At 41.4% G+C, this 20,682-nt stretch overlaps 1 protein-coding gene across 1 annotated transcript in view; it reads right to left on the reverse strand.

Moving 5' to 3' along the window:
- Positions 1-20,682, reverse strand: part of WDR7 (WD repeat domain 7) — a 280,434-nt gene that overhangs the window by 193,236 nt on the left and 66,516 nt on the right. Inside the window, exons 16-17 of the mRNA XM_090285462.1 lie at positions 3,857-4,626; positions 2,207-2,295 (exon numbers count right to left, since the gene is read on the reverse strand). Of these exons, the coding sequence (XP_090141588.1) occupies positions 2,207-2,295; positions 3,857-4,626 (859 nt within the window). The remainder of the gene's footprint in view (positions 1-2,206; positions 2,296-3,856; positions 4,627-20,682) is intronic.

Here is a 20,682-nt window from a genome sequence, read left to right on the forward strand (position 1 = left end):
CATTAAAAAAGAACAAAAACCTAAAATAATGGTTCTAAGCCAAAGGACATCAAGATGGACTGAGAGTCAGGAAGACATAGTCAGTAAGCCCTATGGCTGCCCCTGCTCACGGCCTTGAGGACTTTCCAGGAAAAGGTGCAGGAAGGAGGGCTTGAGGAAGAGTTCAGTGGTCTCTCTGAGTTGAGAAGACAGGGCTGAGAGTCTCAGGAAACGAGGGCAGCCAGAATTCACAGGCCAGAGAGAAGAGAGCCACAAAGATCAACGTTCTTCAGAGGCTCCCCTCCAGTATTCAGCAGAGTGCTGATCAGTACCAGTGCGTTAGGAAACTTCTAGAGGCTGGAAAAGAACCTGCCAAAGGGCCAGAAACAGTACTCATGAAGGGCTTGCCCTAGTAATGGGAAATAATTAGCTTTAGACAGAGGGCAGCCCTCCAAACCCACCTAACAAATCATAAAAGCGACACAATATCTTCCATCTTTTTCACTTTAGCCATTTTGATGGATGCATATTCATCTCTCACTCGGGAAAACATGTTAACATTATCTGCTAAAGCTGAAGATAAATATATGCGGGAATTCCACGTTTAGTTACATACACAACAGAAATGCTTATAATGTACACTAAGATTCAAATACAAGAACGTTCACGGCAGAATTATTTATGAAAACCAAACACTGGAAATAATGCGAGTGTCTATAGAAAGGATGAATGGATGAATAAACTGTGGTCTAATCATTCAACAGAACACTATACACAATAAAAATGAACAATGAAAATGAACAAGCCACAGTCTAATGCAGCAATATTGATAAATCTCGCAAAAGAAGCCAAATACAAAAGATACATTCTCCATGATTGACTGAATTCAAATAAAATTTAAATCACGGGAAAAATTGAACTCTAGTGTTTAGAGATTTAAACTTCGGGGCGCAACTACAAAGGAAAGAAACAAAGCAACTTCCTAAAAGTCAAGGGGAGGTACGACTGGGAGACAGGAGGCTCCCTGAGTACTGGCCCTGCTGCTTCCTGTCCAAGGACATAGTCATACAGGTGTTCAGCCTGAAAAAGCACTGAGCTACAGATCTGTCTTGTGTACTTTTCTATATGTATAATAGTATACAAGTATAAAAACTTATATAACCCAAACTATTAATTTTTATATATAACTTCATATAAACGATAAAATAATCATATAAGCTTAATGTGAAGACTGGGAAGCGGGCGAGGTGATGGACCACGTGGACTTGGGGTGAAGGATGGGAGTGGTGCGGACACTGTGAGAGCCAGTCTTCCATAACGAGGAGCCGGCCCACAGTGCCTGTGACGGAAAATCAAGCACACCGTTTAAGGATATTAAAATACAGACCAAACATTCAGCTAAGAGAAAGAAAAGCACTTGTCCCAGGGAAGGGGAAAAAATTGTAGATAGGAAGTTAGAGGCCAACTGCTTACTTAGAAAATCCTGTAAAACTATTCGTTGACTCTTTAAAACCTAAAGAGGTTTAAAACTACATAATTTTAAATCTTAAAAAACAAACCAAAACCCTGAGGATAAAAGAACACCCTTTCTACCACATTCTGTGACAAACACATGTCTCAGCTGGAAGGAAAGCTAAGTGGAGATGACCCTCCCCCACCCCAACTCTCTGGTGAGCTCATTTGTCAGCCTTAGAATGAGTATAAAAGATAATAAAGGAAGAGAAACTCAACTTTTCTTCTTTTTTCCCCTAATGAAAAACAAAGCTATACACAAAAGTTAAGACATAATGATTTAAATAGAGAGAAAGGATTTCCACTTGTGGATTACAATGTATGAACTATTGGCAAACAGCAGAATAGGTAGAGTATGGAAATATGAATTTAGACATTTCTAAATGTAATTAAATAATAGACATAACTTTTAAACTCAAGATACACACAATTAAGGCACTAGTTTGTCAAGTTAAGGTGGCCCTAATGCATAAAAATTAGGCCAAAGACAGTACAATAAAATTATGTGAAATATGCTCATTTATCAATTTCTAAATAAATCTGATTTATTTTTAACTGACATCTTAATTATCTATATTTACATCTGGACTATAACAACTTTTCTGTCTTTTAACAATCTGAGACAAACAAAATATTATGATTATACATTAGCTGTGCCTCCTCAGTTTCTAGAGCTGAAATGTCATGTCAATTACATAATAAGATTTCATTTTACCTTGTTTAATTTGTCCTTGCACGATATTCCTGGAAGTTGGAGGGGAACCCCGTGCCTTAGAAAGGTCTGGGGTGCTTGGTCTAGGTGGCCTTTGAAAAGAAGAAAATACATGTGTATATATATTCATGTTTTCATATTTCCAGAACCATTTAAACTATTATACTGTCTAATTCCAAATGAATTACAAAAGGAACACATACAGAATATTTTCGATTTACTGTTCCAAAAAAGATGGTGATTTTTTTGTTTCTTTTGTACCTATTAATATTTTCCATTTCAAATTTTAAAATAGTAAATTAAATAATTAGCAAACCGCAAGTAAGACTCTAACATCTACAGTTTATGCTTTACACTAGTTTAAGAAATATTTATGAACACTAACATACGAGCAGTGACAGATAAATGCCATAATCAGTACTTCGTTGTCCAATAAATATTAGCATGCTGAGGTTACAGCCCGTCCCATACCACTGGTCGCAATGAATCCATGGAACACTATTTTAAATTTAAAAGAATTCAGCCCTAAAACCTGAAAAAGGTAATAAGGCATTAAGAAGTCTTGGACACTGGAGGCCAAGAGTCTCATTTTGAATTCTGGCTCTACCACTTACTACCTGTGTGACCTTTGACGAGTGACTTAACCTGTCTATGTCTCAGTTTTCTTATCTGTAATAAAATATAATAAAAGTACCTACCTTATAGGGTTACGAGTATTATTAAGATAGTATCTGGAAGTGCTTACAACAGAGTCAGACACAAGGTATTTTCTACTTAAATATTTGTTAATTTTAAAAAATCTTAATATGGTCAACTTGCACTGAAGTATAACAAAACCACAATTTTAAAAAGTAGCCTTCATAACTTGTGAAAAATCAGAAGTAGTAATTCAGGTTAAATATTCTAGAAATATTTAAATGGTACTCTTCTCTACTTAAAAAGAAAAATGTTGTTTTCTCTTTCCCCTTTGAAAAATTCTGAATATACTTTTCACATAATTCTGAAAACAATCGCTCAATACGTATTATTCATATATATGGGTCACAATGAAGAGAAGCATTTAACCAAATATACATTTTGAATTAAATGTTGGTGCAGCCCTGGCTGCTGTGGCTCAATGGATTGAGCGTTGGCCTGCGAGCAAAGTGTCGCTGGTTCGATTCCCAGTCAGGGCACATGACTAGGTTGCACGTCAGGTCCCCAGTTGGGGGCACAAGTGAGAGGCAAACACACGGTGATGTTCCTCTCCCTCTCTTTCTCCTTTCCCCTCTCTCTAAAAATAAAATAAACAAACAAACAAATAAATAAATTTTAAAAATGTTGGTGCAAACTTTAAGTAGATACAATTCTAAGATTATATTTACTGAAATGCTAGTCTGTAATTTATTCATTAAAGCTGAACTATAACCTACCCCCTCATTTCAAATTAAAAAAGAAAAAGCTAGTCAGTATGTCTGTCTATAGAAAAAAAACTATACAATTTTATCCTGTCTTAAATCATGCATATTGTGTTTTCAGATTTAAAGTGGAAATGTTGAGATGACACAGAAATGTAAAGTGGATAGAACAAAACAAAAGGAAATGAACAGTGATAAAAATAAAACAGGTTCCTTTTCTTAACCTAAGAATAAAATCAAGCTGTCATGGTCACACCTGGTAGGGCCCTTCTTCATATGATCCCCAATAAAAGTGGCATTGGTCATACTCATCAAGGTATTTGCCAAAGAGATGACGGACAGGAGATGCTGCGTGGTGACGGCTCGAGACACTCCGTAAGTGCCCCTTCCCACGCCCTCAGTTGCTAGAAGCTTCCTTTCTGCTTCTGCTTTCTCGTGCGACAGTCTACCAGCGGCCCGATTATACCCGGGAAGCATCAGTGACATATGACCTCCCCTGGACAGGAGGCCAAACGATACTGGGCAGTGGGGTTTCAGCATGCCAAGGCGGTCCAGACAGACGTCATCGAGAACATCGTTCAGACCCCAGGCGTGAAGGCAGGACATGAACAGTTTTGCCGTGTCCATAGTCAAATTATATTCTAACAGGGTCAATGGCTTAGACTTGCTGGCCCGATACTCGGGATCGCTTTCTTCCCTTCTCTGCCTCAGTGTCTCCTCATCCTCCTCTTCGTCATCAAGGAGATGCTCCTTTATGTTCTCTTTGATAGTTTCTTTCACTTGTTGGAAGAGAACTGCTGCTCGTTTCCCAGTTAGAAAAGAGCCCCCTTTGTCTGCCTTGCCAGATGCTTTCTGCAAATTCTCCGGGGAAACCAGCGCAGTGTTCGGCCTCGAGGCTTCCTCAGTCAGGAGTTGAATAATCAACGCTTCCACGTCAAAGAAGAGCACATGTACGTCCGGGTCCGTTAGGTTTGTCTTTATTGCTTGAACCATCAGGGAGTTATGAGAATATTTAGGTAAATTTCCCTGCAACAAATATTTTAAAAAGATGGTTATAATTTAAAGTGTTTAATTTCATACATTCATTAATGAACAATAAATAATCAAAGGAATTCAAACACTTATTAAGCTAAGTATCTATATCATTAAAAGTAACTCACTAATTTTGCCAATCAGCAGCACGTAAAACATATGATATGAACTGATATGATGAGAAATTTATGCTGAAATAATTATAGAATCAATTCATTTTGAAAAAAGGAGATAGTTTATTATTGAAGCCAGAAGTCTTTTTACTCATAGAACAGATTGCAAGTTATTTCAATAATATATGTAAATTCTATCTCTGAAAATGAACTATTGTTCTACCTGAGAGAATAATTCATTTATTGGCTTCTCATGCTTTTAGGTTGCTGCATCATCAGATGTCTCCTTTTCCTTCTTTTATTTATTTATTTATTTGGTAATTTTTATTTTTAGAAAGAGGGGAAGGGAGGGAGCAAGATAGTGAGAGAAACATTGATGTGCAAGAGAAACACCAATGGGTTGGCTCCCGCGTGCCCCCAACCATGGACTTGGCCTGCAACCCAGGCATGTGCCCTGACCAGGAATTGAACCAGCGACCTTTCACTTTTCAGAACGACACCCAACCCAATGAGCCCACCAGTCAGGGCAAATCCCTCCTTTTTCTACTTCTCCTTCCATCTCTTCCTGTTCATAGATTCCATTCCCTCAGTAGTGTACTTAGATTTTCAAAAGTATTATCCTTTGACCATGTCCCCTCTTCTATAGATTTCTCTCCTGTCTCTACTGCCCCTATTAGCCATATTTATGGAAAGTAGTAGACTACTCCAATAAAAACTTTTCAGTCCCTCTCCTCCTTAAACTCTCTGCAGTATCTGACATTGTTTTCGGTGAAAGAAAGAGCAAGTATAAATGAAAAGCATAAAAATGCCACCCCTTCCAGCTTCCCAGAGAAACCCTCCTGGGCGAGCCTTCTAACTTCTGACCACCCTGCTTTCTCAGTCAGTTGCCCTGAGAACTCCTTCTACACCGCCCCCCCATGAGAGCTACCACCTATACGCAGGCAGCTCCCTACACCCCATCACCAGTCAGACGAGTCTCCCGAACAAGGTTCAATCCTGTATTTCCAACTGCTTGTCCCCGGATGTCCCACAGTACCTCACGAGTCACAGGTCCTAACCCACCCCCGCTTCCCATGAAACCTGCCGCGCCATTCACAGCAGGGGCTGAGAACTGCTCCTCTTCAGTTCTGTCCCCTCTGCCATTGTCACCCGTTCACACCCTGTCTTCTCCCCCCTCAACGAGCGTCACTGTCCGGAGGCTCTCCCCATTCCAACCTGAAGTCCACAAAGCCACGCTCTGCTTTGTGAAAGGCACATCTAATCGGGTCACTCCTGGCCAAAGAACTGACTTTATCGTGGGTTGTTAAGACAAATAGAAAGCACAAAATTATTAAAAACTAAATCAAAATATAGGTCAATGTAACTGAGCTCAAGGGGTGAACACACTTTCAAACATAGTTAAATATAAAATTCACTACTACAAAAACAGTGAAAGGTAAGTAAGAAATGGAAATAAAATAGGCCAGAAATAGGGCTGTGAAGAGTTATAATCTATACAAATATTAATTAAAATCAATAGGAAAAATAAAACGGAAAAATACCATAAATATCAAGGACAATTCACAATATAAGAAACATAAACAGTCTATAAATTTAGAAAAAAACCTGCTCAAGTTAGTTGTCAAGGAATAATGGTTAAAATAACCACAAGACACCATTTACCAAAATTAGCAAACAGTATACACTAAGAAATACTCAGCCAGGAGTGCAATGAAAGTCAAAGCCACACACTGCAGGTGTGACTTTAAATCACAGTCTTTTGGCAGAGTAATTTGGCAAAATATACTGTGAGCCCTTAAGATTGTTAGATCCAGTACATTTATTTCTAGAATCCTATCCTAAATAATCAGAAATGCAGACAAGGATTTATGTACAAAGATGTTCAGTGAAACACCATGTATTATTTTAAATTAAAACCTATATAACCTAACAATAAGAAAACAGGTAAATAATTTTAGCATAACCATATAACAGAATAAATATGGCAATCACTACAAATCATGCTTTCTGGGCACATTTAACCACATGGCAAAGTGCCAGCATTTCAATTTTAAATGAGATAAAAATTACACGTGTTGTGTGCATGCACACACACACAGTATGGTTCTGATTTCATTTCCTTAATGCTTAAGTATATATATTAGCATATCGGAAAGAACCAGATGAAATGTTAATATTAATTACATTTTGTAATGAAATTATAAAAGATTTTCATTTTCTTTATATTTATTATATATAATCAATATACATTATTCTCATAATTAGAAAGTAAAGCTCTAGGATAAAATGCAAAAACCTTCAGTACAACATTGAAGGCCCATTGCAGTTTGATTTCAAATACTTTTCCAGCTCAAACAGGTTCCAGCCATAACCATGGTTCCTCGTCCATTAACTCCTTTATTTTTTCCTTTGCCTAAAATATTCCTCTTTGCTCTACTCCATTTCCTTCTCTTCTATAAAGACCCCAATTCTCTCAAAGAAAGTTCGTCCACAATAAATCCAGTCCCCATAACATTTTATATCTGTTATACATCATGAATTTATGTCTTGACTAATTTACTAATTTACATAATTAGTTACTTCATGTCATTTACATATTCATGTGCTGCATGGATACTAACTATGTCATACATTACGTAGCCCTAAGACAATCAGAGTACTTGGCAGAATGAACAAAGGACATTATAAAAGAATCTTTATAAAATAATTTTAAATTGCTAATCAATTCTTCTATTGTAAAATTACAACAAAACCCCCTTAACTGACCTCTTTCTGAATCAATTCTCCCATCTGTGTTTCTTTCTAGTTTAAGAGGTTTCAATTGCATTTTGTAACCCAAGGATAAAATCTTTGCAGAGCAAAGAATTCTTATAAAGCACAGAACAGCCTCCAACATACTTTGCGGCCTATCCCTCCGAACTCATGTCCAGCCACAACCCCTGTGGTTAGAACCGAATTCAGCCACTTCCCAGAACCACGCGGCTACGGGCTTCGCACTTCTGCGTCTCTTACGCTGGCATGACGCTCCTTTCTCGGTCCCCACTCCAGTCCTATTTCCACCCATGCATCAAGAAGTAGCTCACGTGGCTGCTCTTCCAAAAATTATTTCCAGAATTGCCACTAATTCTGCCTCCTTTGTATAAATCTCTGCTCTGAATTGAATGAATGATGCTTAAAGGAAGGTAGAAAATAAATACTATGTCTACACAATAGCTAAGAAGCTTAGACATAAGCGATAACTTTACACTACATAACACACGAAGTGAAAAAAGAAAGTCAAGACTTCCCGAGTTTCATTCCCGTATTTAACTCACTCAGACCACAGCCACCTGTGTGCCAGGCACGGGAGGTACGAAAATAAGGAAGATGGCTTTTGTAGTCACGGAACTCAGCACTAACCGTTCAGCGGTGATGCATAAAGAAGTGATTACGAAGTGGTACGCCTGGTGCTAGGAATAAAGTAAGACTGCAAGGTTAGAAAAGGGACACAGCGTGGAAAGGACCCCCTCCACTTTGGGTGGCCAGGCAGAGCCTCGCAGAAGGGCGAACTTGAGCCATGAAAGGGCACTCCCGGCGGAAAAGCAGCAGGGTGCGTAAAAGGATAAGGCAGGAAACATCACAGGACGGAAGCTGATGGAAACCACAGTGACCGTGATGCAGAGGCAACAGAGGGCCCGCTGAGGGCACGGGCACCCGAACTTCATCGTGCGGCCTCGGGAGCCGCGAGAACAGTGCTCCCCTCAGAGGTCACCAGGGGTGCACCCTAAACTACGGGCTCCTGGGCGGGCCCGTACCTCCGGGGATGGGTCAGAATCTGTCTGAGGATTATCCCAGGGGACTTTATGCAGTCAAGTTTGAGACCTACCATCTAAAGACTTGACTGAGGCGACCAACGTGGTCAAAACTAATTTTATAAATGTTTATCCACCAGCAATGTCGGCTGAAAGGAAGCGATATCAGAGTCATGAATATGAATGGGGAAGAAACAGCAGCCGTCCAGATGAGGGAAGATAAAAGTATGCAACAGTACTGAAAATGTAGACGACAGAATAGACTGAGGACGTAGGCGTTACCCTTTTCATTTCTCACAGCATTCTGCTCTTTATTCGCTTTTTCAAACACCGAGCACGTAACACCAGACAGCATCCTTAATGCTTTGTACCTCCTGACACTAGTTTCATTGAATGACACATAAAATTACATATTTATAATAACTAAGTTCTATCTCAGATAACATTGCTATGAACATTGTTATTCATGCTGCCACATACTACGGTGCTGCTATGGCCGAGGCACCCTGCTGGGCATCAGGGCTGGTTACGTCACAGCAGAAGATAAAATGTCGTCTTCTGTCAATATGAGGCGGGCGGAGGTGACACTATGTCTGAGGGAATACGTAATATAACATTAGATTTTAAAAAAAGAGCCCACAGTCCTTTACTGTCTTTCTAGTAAAGATCTACAAAGTTTTTTGGTTTTTTTTTTAGGAGAAAGAGAGACCATTTCCACTAAAGGATATAAAATCAAACATGGTTGGTAGAGAAATGATTGAAGCAGCAGGAGTGGCTTGAAGAGAAAGAGAAGGCAGGACCGAGGACACAGGTGGCTTTCACACTCGCCTCTGAAGCCGGCCGCACGTGCGCCCCGCTCAGCACCCCCGATCTGCCCGGTTTCTGGCTCCGCAGGAAGTGAGCCAGCAGCCGCCCACGCGCCCGGGCAAGGGGAGCATTATCTCGTGTCTCGTCCCATGATATCTGGGTGTGATTGTGTGTGACTCCTCTCACCACCACCGCTCACACCCTGCTACTGATGGTGTCACTCTCGCAAAAACCGAACTAATAGCAACCCACAGTCAGAAAGAGAGAGGGTAAAAAAAAAAAAAAAAGGGAAAAACCCAACAATAAAAGCAGATGAGAAGAGAATAGAGGGAGAGTGAAAGAGAGAACATGACTCGTCCCCAAGTCCTGTACAGGAACTATAATTTCTGACATCTCCAAGTCCTGCATGTGATTGCAATGCCTGACAGTAAACTTGACTGACTTAATAAGTTAAGTCCTATTACAACAAGATATAGATATCCAGCAAGTGGCGAGGGTAAGCTTTCAGCTAAATGCGTGGAGATGGTGAGCCGATCGCCAACATACTTGATATTCTATGTTACACTAAGATTAGCTAAAGGAAAGTGAATAAAAACATCTATCAAACTCCACAGAGCTCTGGGTTTAATCATAAGATACACATGTCTACAGCAAACTCACTCATTCAAATCACCATATATTCTTAACAATTTCCAATACAGGCTATCTGACCCTGGAAAGCGTTTAACAGGAATGTCTGTGTGCTTGCTCTGCCACCTTGACTAAGAACATCTGAAGTGTGTGCTCACAAACTCACTTTTTCATTATCACAAAGACTAAATTTAATTCGACAAATATTGGTGGAGTGCCTATTATGTGTGAGATGTTTGGCAAAAAAATAAATCTTCTGTACCTCAGGCAATAATTTTAAAACTTACTGAAAAAAAAAAAACAGTCAACAAGAAAAGCTAAGTCATAAGGTATATATAAATGAAATGGTCTCAAATTTACTAGCAAGGCTGAAGGGTAAATGCAAAATACAAATGTGGTCAGCGGTTAGACAGGCCTGAAGAGCAAGGACAACGGCCAGGTACAGAAGGTCACCAGGCGGAAAGTCCCGAGTGCCAGGAAATGAGCAAAACTAGGAAAACAAGGACCATGCCCCTGGGTAAGCCTTCTTCCCCTAGCATATCGCTGGTTTTGAGGTTCAAACCCTCCCCTGATCTTTCTTCCTCTGGCATCTTGCTAATCATGCGGGTTAGAACCCCTTAGAGGGGGAACATCAAGGGGGCCCAGAAAACAGCCCTGAAGCACTAAGTAAGCCCCCAGGACAGTGAGGTTCTAACTTCCCTCCGATACATCTGGGCGTCAGTTGTCTTTCAGCTCCAGGCCCAGAAAAGCAGCAAAACCAGAGAAGCCATGCCAGGGCCACAGCCCGGAAAGGACAACACCTGGAAAGCTGACGAATATTCCACTGGGATCCCCCCAGACCTCCAGATAAAGACCCTCAAGGCGAAGAACCAGCTGGGTCTTTCCCCACCCACTTCGCTCTCTCTTTTTCTTCAGCTCTGAGGACCCTGCCTGCCTCTGTGACTTGCTTCCTGAGCCTCTCTGTGGCTTTCTAAATAAACTTTCTCTTGCAGGTTCAGTCTTGGTTCTGCATTCTTTCTTAGTCAGAACTCAAGTGCCAAGATTGCTGCACCAAGGTCCGGTCTGACTCCACTGATCTAACCCCTGCTGCCGGTTCACTGCCAAGACACACTATACATATGCTTACTTAAAAAGCTAGTAAGCCATGTATTTGACATTTTCATTGTAAATGCTAAACCAATGATAACTTTATATTTTCTGTATAGGGGAGTATGCAGATGTAACCATTTCAAATGCTACATGAAAAACTTGACTTAAAATGTAACAGAAATGCAACAGTAGGAAAAGAAATTACTGGATTGCTTGCTCATCACTGAAAGTGAACCTGCGGCAATCATATTAAGGGTAGTAGGTAAAACTGTCTCAAACGAAAACCAAGGAAAATGACAGGAGGACGATGATGAGATTATTCCTTATTCAAGCAAGGGTAGTTTTTCAGCAAATACACACACAGACACGCCATAAATAGCAGCCCCATCAATAATAACAACAGCAAAAACTCACAATCTACAGAGGGGAAAATGTTAATGCATTCTGGCTATAACATTCATTGTTTTTTCAGAATTGAACATATGCTGGGTTAAATCGCATCTGCTGAAACACCAGCCGCTCTGTCCCCTAAAATTAATGTTATAATGATATTTTAAGTATATTTCATTTTACCCAATGACTTCAATTTAAAATGCTGGCAATAGTTTACTCTTGCACCACTTACATCAATGGTCCTGATTGAAAAGCTTACTTATTTCTGAATTGTTTTTGAACACCATAGTTTGAGACTCTTTTAAAGTTAGCTAATAAAATCATTTATTATTTTTCCTGAAGGAGGACTACATCCAATCTATAAGTATAACATCAAATGGTTCAGATTCTTACCTAAACACAGCATTGATTTATGCCAGTAAGCATTAAACATCAGCAGATTCTGACGCTAAAGTGTAAAGCAGAAGATTAGATCTTTTTTTTTTTTAGAAAAATCCGAATTTGCTTTGAAACCAGAGATCAAGGCTACTAAGCATAAGACTAGGAAATACTATATATCTAGCACACATGCACACACACAAGCTTCTATAAATATCAATACTGAATCTGAAAATAGAATAAAAGAAAAATATGTATTTAAAACCATTAATATGACATTTTACAAAATAATTATATAGGTATCATATTTGTACTGTATGATTTAAATAATTTTTAATTTGCTAAATACGGTATAAAAATGGCTTATTACCTAAGAATATTTTGGTAGGAAAAATAAATTAAAAACCAGTTTGAGTCTTGATTATGGATAGGATATTTTATTGAGTAAAGATCTTTAAAAGAACTAAAATCCTGATGCATAATGTTAAACACAAAAAATTCAACAAACTAAGCACACTGATGTCTTAATGTACTTTTAAATTTTTCTACAACAATTAGCTAAGGGAAAATCCCTCCATCTACTACTTTTAATATATGGTTTCAAAGTTAATGACTTTAAGTACTAGGGAAAAAGAAGAAGAGGAAGGAGGAAGAGAAACAGAGGTGGGAGGGTGCAGGGAAGCACAAACTACTAGATCAGGAAAATGTGGGACTGAAATGGATGTTTGGTGCCCTCTGCTGTCGTCTTGCTGTTACTGCAGACAGACGGTTAGGATAACTGAGGTGCGTTCTTTCACGGAGAATCCATTTAAGCGGGAATTAGATCATTTACTTATCTTCAATATTTGATTTGGACAGGACAAGATTTTATGATTAGGCACTAATGACAATATACTCAGAGTTAATGTTATTTCACTTCCTTTCATGTGTTATCATTAACTAGTATATTCGTCGTCGGCAGCCGTCCGTCTCGAGAGACGATGGTGTAGCTTCTTCAGAGTCTATCTGCACCGCCGAGAATGGCTGTGCAGTCCGACTCGGGAGTGACATGGTATCTGTCTCCTCCCGTGTTGAATCGACATCTTGCGATGACGCTGAAGCTACAGAGCCTGGGCAGGGTAATATGGAGGGTCTGCTGTTGCCCATGCAGCAGACCCCCCCTCTCTTCGCAGCTGAAGGGTCCAAGGGAAAGACGGAGTCGATACAGCTTGGCTTCAGGTGCGCCGCAGGAGTTGCCGGTGTTGACTACAACGTCAAACCGCCTTAGGGACTCCGGCTCCGGATTTTCTGTCGGGGTTTACTCCCTTAGCCTTTCCCCTGAAGAGGTATGCCGCAAGGCAGCGGAGGTTTTTTGGAGTCAGAGTTTTCCTTCTCTGATGTACCCTGACTGGAAGATCGAACCAGCGACACTTAGCTCGCAGGCCGACGCTCAATCCACTGAGCTAAACCAGCCAGGGCAACTAGTATATTAATAAGCTTAAAAAAGAGAGATAGCTAACCTACCAAGGGATTTTAAGATTCGATATTCGATATTGTACTATAATTTACTTCAGATAACATAAATAAAATAAAAATTACTCCAAAGTAAGTTATAAGTATTAAATGTGAATGCTTAGATTGTGCCTTTTTAAGATTTTTAAAATTTCTTTTTTTATTGTTTTTCTATTACAGTTGTCCCATTTTTTAAAAGATTATATTTATTTATTTTTAGAGAGAGGGTAAGGGATGGTGAAAGAGGGGGAGAAAAACATCAATGTGTGGTTGCCTCTCACATACCCCCAACCAGGGACCTGGCCTGCAACCTAGGCATGTGCCCTGACTGGGAATCGAACCTGCGATCTTTTGGTTTGCAGACTGGCACTCAATCCACTGAGCGACACCAGCCAGGGTTAGAACATGCCTTTTTTAAAGAAAAGATCTTCTAAAGATTTCTATAGGCCATGTCTTACTCGATAATAATGTTCGAATAATAATATCCAAATGGCTTTAATATATTAAACGGTTAGGTGATTAATATATTAAGGCTTCCACACAGAAACACAAGAGTGACTTGCAACTCTTTCCAAAGAGCCAAACTATCAAAGTCGCAAGACCAAGAGCCCTGGAGGCCAGGCGCCCCCCCCCCCCCCCCCCTGCCTCACAGGCAGACCCTCCCACGAGCCGGCTCCCTCCCCTTGCCCCAGCTCAGCGCTCTTCCCCGGAAAGCAGAGACTGCCTACTTCAGAGAGGTGTTGTAACAGCAAACAGATAACACAAGCGGCACTCCTTTCTCTGGGAAACCAGAGATAATACAAATGAATGCATAAAAAACACATTTGAATATAGTTTAAAGCAACTGGAGGGAAGAAATTGTAAAAAATTTTTAAATGAAATAAAAAGAAAATGGTGCTATTATAACCTACGCTCCTGGGAATGCCCAAACCCTTAACACACTGTGAATGAATAATGGAATCGAGAGGCATCCCTGAAGCCAACTTGGTAACAAAATGAAGAGGAGAAAGGACACCTGCTCTGCTCCACTTTGGCTCACTGTGGCCAGCAACCTCCAACTTCAGAAATATTTACACTCAACGGGGCTCTAACCTGCTTCTGACCCTCTGCCCCCCCACCCCCCCCCCCACTGTGGGCCTCAGCCCACGTCTCCCATTCTCACTATGCCCAGTCGCCACCCCTCCCACGTCTGCATATACTGTCACCTTGGCTGGGCCAGTCTTCCCACTTTTCTTTCTGATGTCAAGCCTTTTCTTTTTAGAAAAGCCTTCCCAGCAACTCTCTGGGTCAGCTCACTGCCTTCGGGCTCTCTCCCCTTAGTTCATACGCACATCAGAGCAGGGACTCCTCAGCGCCAGGGTGTGCTGGTGTGGCTTACCGTGCGCACTCAGTGTACTGAAGGAATGAATGAATCAACCGACCAAGGCTACTGAACTAGTGTGTGTGGACCACCTACTGTGATAAATATTTTCAAACATGTTACCCACTTCACTTCATAAAACCTTATCACCTCCACGTTGAAGCTAAAACTGAATGGAAGCTAAGGGGTGAGTTGTCAGTCACAAATATCACATCGCATTAGCCACAGTTAGGGTCTATGCTCAGGATAGTCCTGCTGGATCTGCCTGACGTTGTCATTCAAGAGGTTCTCAGCATTCCTACTGCAGTGATTCTAGACAGGAGGTGGGGGGGGGGGGGTGAGGGGGGACAAAGTCACTCCACACTAATCAACCTCCAACCCTGGGCCGTTCATGGTGATGCAGGAACACTTGGTGCTGCTGAGCCCTGCGAATCCAAGGAGGAAGTGCCAATGGTCCCTTGAGGAGCTCTTAGTCCGGTATCAGCAGTGGTTCTCAGCCAGGGGTGGTGTTCCCCACAGGCCGAAGGGCCATTTGGTAATGTCTGGATACATCTTTGTTAGTCTCAGCTGAGAGATGGTGCTCATGACATCCAATGAGAGAGACCAGGGATGCCACCAAACATGTGACAATGCCCAGGACAGCCCCCAGAACAAAGAATTATCCAGCCCCAAGTATCAATAGTGCTGAAGTTAAAAACTCCTGATACAGAGAAATAGACATGTAAGCAAAGACACCTCCTTGCTTCCACATAAGAGAATAAGCAAAGGGATAGAAACATAAGCCAAGTGCCAGAGGACCAGAGATGCTATAACTGACTCTGCTAGATGTGGCAGCATTACCTAAAAAATTCAGGAGCCTTTGCAGACAGTGGTCATAGAATCAGGGCTCATGAGATGAGGGGTAATTAGCCAGGTGAAGGGGGAGACGAGGGCCTTCTATAGAAGGCACAGCAGATGGCTAGTGCTCCGTTTACTGGAACAGGGGTGGAAGAGATCGGGAAACCAGGTTATAGGGCACTGGGAAAAACAAAAACCCTGACCGATTGCTAATCTGTCCCTACCTTTTGTCTGTGCCTTTCTTTTGCCTACCTCTTCCTTTACACCCTGTCCACTCCCCTAGAAAACAGCGCTTTCACCAGGACTGACTGCTGCCAGGTGTGACTGTGATTGACAAAAACAGGTATCTTCATACAAATTCAGAAGACAGACGCATGCGGAAGACATTACCAGAGGGACCGCTGGAGATACTTTGCCTATTCCGGTCCACGGAGGGCACTGTATAGAATTCCGATGACAGCCACTACAAACCAAATATATTTCTTGAACACTGCAATAAACTGCCTCCCTGAGATGCCTGACTGATTAATCTATTTCCATCCAAAGTTAATATCAGGGCCTGCACTACCATGTCATATACATCATCTTATGAGTTTCATATCTGAAAAAATTTTAAAGCTCAAAATCATTATCACTGGCTCGCAGTGACATCCATCATTCTAGAAGCTGTCACCATCTACATAGGTCAGTGATTTTCAGTGTATGGTCTGCAGCCCTGGGTGCTCAGGGGGCCTCCTTGTGGATATACAGTAGTCCCTCTCTATATCGAGGCCTCACTGTATTGCGGGGTTTTAAAAAATATTATAGTTAATTATTTATCGCAGATTTTCGCTATATCGCAGGGTTTTGCAGTACTGTATACGTATGTTGTTAAAGTTACGTAGGTTTAAGAGTGTAGAATATGTTTAAGAACATAAGTAGTGTTTATAAAAGTGTGGAAAAGGTTAATAAGGGAATGGGAACGGTTAATAAGGGACTTGGAATGGTTTTTAAGTGTGTGGGAAGGGTTTATAAAGCCTTAAAATAGAAATAAATATGAAAACAAATGTAAGGTTCCTACTTCGCGGATTTTTACCTGTCGCCGGGGGGGGGGGGGTGGTCTAGAACGTAATACCTGCGATAAGTGAGGGAATTATTGTAAAACTATTCAAAGTTGGAGGGCAAATGCCAATGGTAATGATACGGTCATTTAGTAACAAAGTGAGTTATTAAGGTTACATGTGCTAATTATGCTACAGGCACTATTTCTATATTTTGATATTTATAATTTTAAGTTAGTATGTGACTACAGTTTTCTAGACTTTCACTGCAACTAATCTCCATCCATCGCCTTCCTATATTCTACTCATTCCTTAAGAAGCCCGTCCTGATCACCTGCGGGGAGGCCAGATTTCTGCAATACACACTGCATTTCTCAGGGCTCACTTACTGCACTGCCTTGTATTTATGTTTCTGTTTCCTGAGGGCAAATAGCATGTCATTCATTCCGACTCTCCAGGGCCTAACAAGTACAGTACCTAGTAGTCAACCATCGCTTAGTGAACTCGATTGATTCAATTATTTTTTAACAGAGGTAATAAAAGTCAAGAAGTGTGAAAATATTTCACGTAGTCTAATAAAGAACAAATTTTTAAAGCACATTAGAATAGAATAAATTGCTCTTTTACCCAAAATACTAGTATATTCATATTTAGCCACAAATCTTCATACTTTTATCAAATCTGCTCCACAAAGCTTTCAAATTCCCAAATAAGAGTGAAACAGAAAGTTTCATACACAAGAGCTAGAAAGATCTGGCTGCTGAGAAGGTCATGGAGCGTCATCTATCCAGTGTTCCTATTCTCTCAGCAGTCTGCCATTTGATTTATTGTGTGAGATGGTAAAAGAAATTTCTCCTTTGCTGTACATCACATAAATTGCACAACTATCTAAATTTTTCAATGGGTAACGTGGTGTGTTAATCTATTTCCAAGGAAAAACAAAACTGTTCTGAATTTAAAACCATCTTAGAACAAGACCACTTTTTCCTGGTCCAGAATTGTATTTACTGTGAACTATGAATTCCATTCATAAATCCATTAAACACCTATTTGGGCAAGGCCCAAGGCCAGTAAGGTGCTAGAGCCATGGGGTGTGTTAGGTTTCAGGAAGAGGACTTCCCTTGCGTATGTCATTATTTCACGGTGTTATGCCATGACCATGGAAAACCCACGGTGTCTAATTCAAGAGTCCTGAAAAAGGGAAGAAACCAAAAACCCAGTAATCAGCAAAAAATTTAGTAAATATCAATTAAATATGTAGCTTTGAGAGTTTAGTTTTATTCGTTAATGGAATAATCAGTATCATATTCATAGCAACCTAAAGCTCATTTCCCTCAAACTGGAGAAAGAGTTGGTGGAAAGTGAACCTGAGCTGGAAATGTACAAAGCATTCATCCCAGACCCTATGACACATACAAACACGCACACGCACACACACACACACTCAGGTCCTGGCTACTCCAACACACACACACACCCCCAGATGTTTCCAGAGCGGCTGGGGGTTCGTGCCACCTGCTCTGCTGGTTTTCCGACTGCGGAGCCCACCTGCCTGTGGGCTGACAAGGGGCGATGGCACCAAGGCTTGGAGAGGAGGCTGTGGCCCCACACTCCTGCGAGCAGCAGTGGGCAAGAGGGGGCCAGGGCTCTGTGGGGGGCGTGAGAATGCAGCGGGTAAAGGGGTCACATGGAGACATCTGGGGCTGGAACCTTGCATGTTGAGAGATTCGGGCTGAGAACCCGGTTCTTAGAGGAAGCAAGTCTAGGAAAGGAGCTCAAAGAGGGTCAGGAAGGGCCTGCAGGTGGCAGGTTGGGAGTGGGGGGCGGGGGGGGAGTTGGGGGCAGGGGCGGGGTGGGGGGGAATAGGGGTCGGGGGGAGTCTAGCAGACCCTGCGCCTCACACCCAGAAAAATCCTTTAGTTTCAATTTTTAGACATGTTTTTCAAATAAGGTTTTACATAGTCACTGAGAAACGCTGGCAGGATTGAAGGACCCCTTCTATTTTATGGGACCAGACCAAGTCCATTGTCATTAACGGTCTTCCTGAGCCCCGTGCTTATCTTATGACGGTACAGTGACACTGCACTGTATTTTTAAATAAATCATTACTTTCTTTTCCTAAATAAATAAATAAAATAAAATAAAATAAAACAGACAGAGCAACTGGATAGCACAATCAAAACCCACTGAAAACGTTTTTTTAACAAAACTAGGTGACGAAGGATATCCACAAATCCCAAAATTCAAGTGGGTGAAAAAACCTGGTATCAGGTGTCTCTGTAGGAAGAAGGAAAAGAGAGTAATGAGAGGTCTGACATGTCTAACAGGAAAACCAGAAAACAGCTAACTGATACTTATCAGAAAAAATAGGGGGCAATTTGAAAATAGCAGCTGAACCCAGAGGGGCTTTACCCACCTCGCTAGTGAGTCAGAGCAAGGCCCCTGGTAAAACCGCCTGAAGGGGCTGGCCCCGCGAGGTCCCAAGGCACCCACAACACTGAGGCAGGAGGTCTCCCTTCTGAGAGGGGGCCCCAGTAGAGGGAAATTGCTAACAATGTAATAAAATTGACACATAATTTAAAAAGAATTAAAAGGGGGAGGCACAGGAACCGTACCGGGAAACCTGAGAAAGCAAGCCACCATATTTTTGTGCCACGGAAACAACATAAGAGGAAGCTCTACGAAGTTAGAAGAAATATCTGAATTAATCATTCAAAAGAATCCAAGAAAAATCACTTCACAAAAGACTGAGCAAGAAGAAGTACTGAGGTCAAATTATTGTAAGTAAAAAGAGAATAAAAACCATTAAAAATGCTTGAAAAGCAGATAAAAATGAATGTCCTACTTCAAAACACGCTAAAAAAAAAACATTTAAAAGTAATAACATGAAAGAAAAACGTACATGAGGATTAGAAAAATCGGAAGTGAAATGACAGAACTCCAGAAAGAACTGGAAATCAAACATCACTTCTGCAAGGAAGCCTAAACTAAGAGAGGCACGGGTGACGAAACGTAACCAGTAATACCTTTGAGAAGCAGAAGGTGGAAAGGAGGGAAAGAAATTAAATCATAAAGAAGTGAAGCTTCTTCCCATTTGTAAGAGGCAAGCCTTTTGGTTGGCACATCAAAAAAAAAAAAAAAATTGAGAGTGCGCAGAAAATCATTTACATAAAGGGGGGAATTGAGCAGATAAATAAATACACTGGAAATACTGAAAGCTGCAGAGTTATACTGCGTCCAGAGGCGCGGCTCGTACACGCTGTGGTGTTTTGTTGGCACCAGCCATAACAGCGCTAACCCCAGGTAACTAAAATATTTAGAAATATACAAAGAGAAACAAAGCTGTGCTTTAATATGTGTGTGTGTATATAAACACACAGAGAAGGAAAACTCTGACTCCAAAAAACCTCCGCTGCCTTGCGGCATACCTCTTCAGGGGAAAGGCTAAGGGAGTAAACCCCGACAGAAAATCCGGAGCCGGAGTCCCTAAGGCGGTTTGACGTTGTAGTCAACACCGGCAACTCCTGCGGCGCACCTGAAGCCAAGCTGTATTGACTCCGTCTTTCCCTTGGACCCTTCAGCTGCGAAGAGAGGGGGGGTCTGCTGCATGGGCAACAGCAGACCCTCCATATCACCCTGCCCAGGCTCTGTAGCTTCAGCTTCACTGGAGAGGACACTCCAGCGTCATCACAAGATGTCAATTCAACACGGGAGGAGACAGATACCGTGTCACTCCCGAGTTGGACTGCACAGCCATTCTCGGCGGTGCAGATAGACTCTTAAGAAGCTACACCATCGTCTCTCGAGACGGACGGCTGCCGACGACGATATAAACATACATATATAGTCGAGCTCTGTCGACTGAGAGGGCCCGGAAGCAATATCATGCCAGGAGCAGTGAGTGTGTGTACGCAGCATCCAGAGTGGCTTCTGATTATTCTCCCCCGTTAAAGGGAATCACGTCACAGACTCTCGATAAAAGGCCATTCACCTTGAAGTCACTTCCTCAACTAGTAAACCCTTACCTTCTTGGCTGCAAAAGCAAACGAACAACAACAAAAGCAAAAAAAGTTCATTTTCCTACTATAGCCACAGACATATGTTCCTTTTTTTTCTGACAA

This window comes from Furipterus horrens, unplaced genomic scaffold (assembly GCF_987537825.1).
Source record: "Furipterus horrens unplaced genomic scaffold, mFurHor1.1.pri manual_scaffold_8, whole genome shotgun sequence".
In the NCBI taxonomy this organism is placed as follows: domain Eukaryota; kingdom Metazoa; phylum Chordata; class Mammalia; order Chiroptera; family Furipteridae; genus Furipterus; species Furipterus horrens.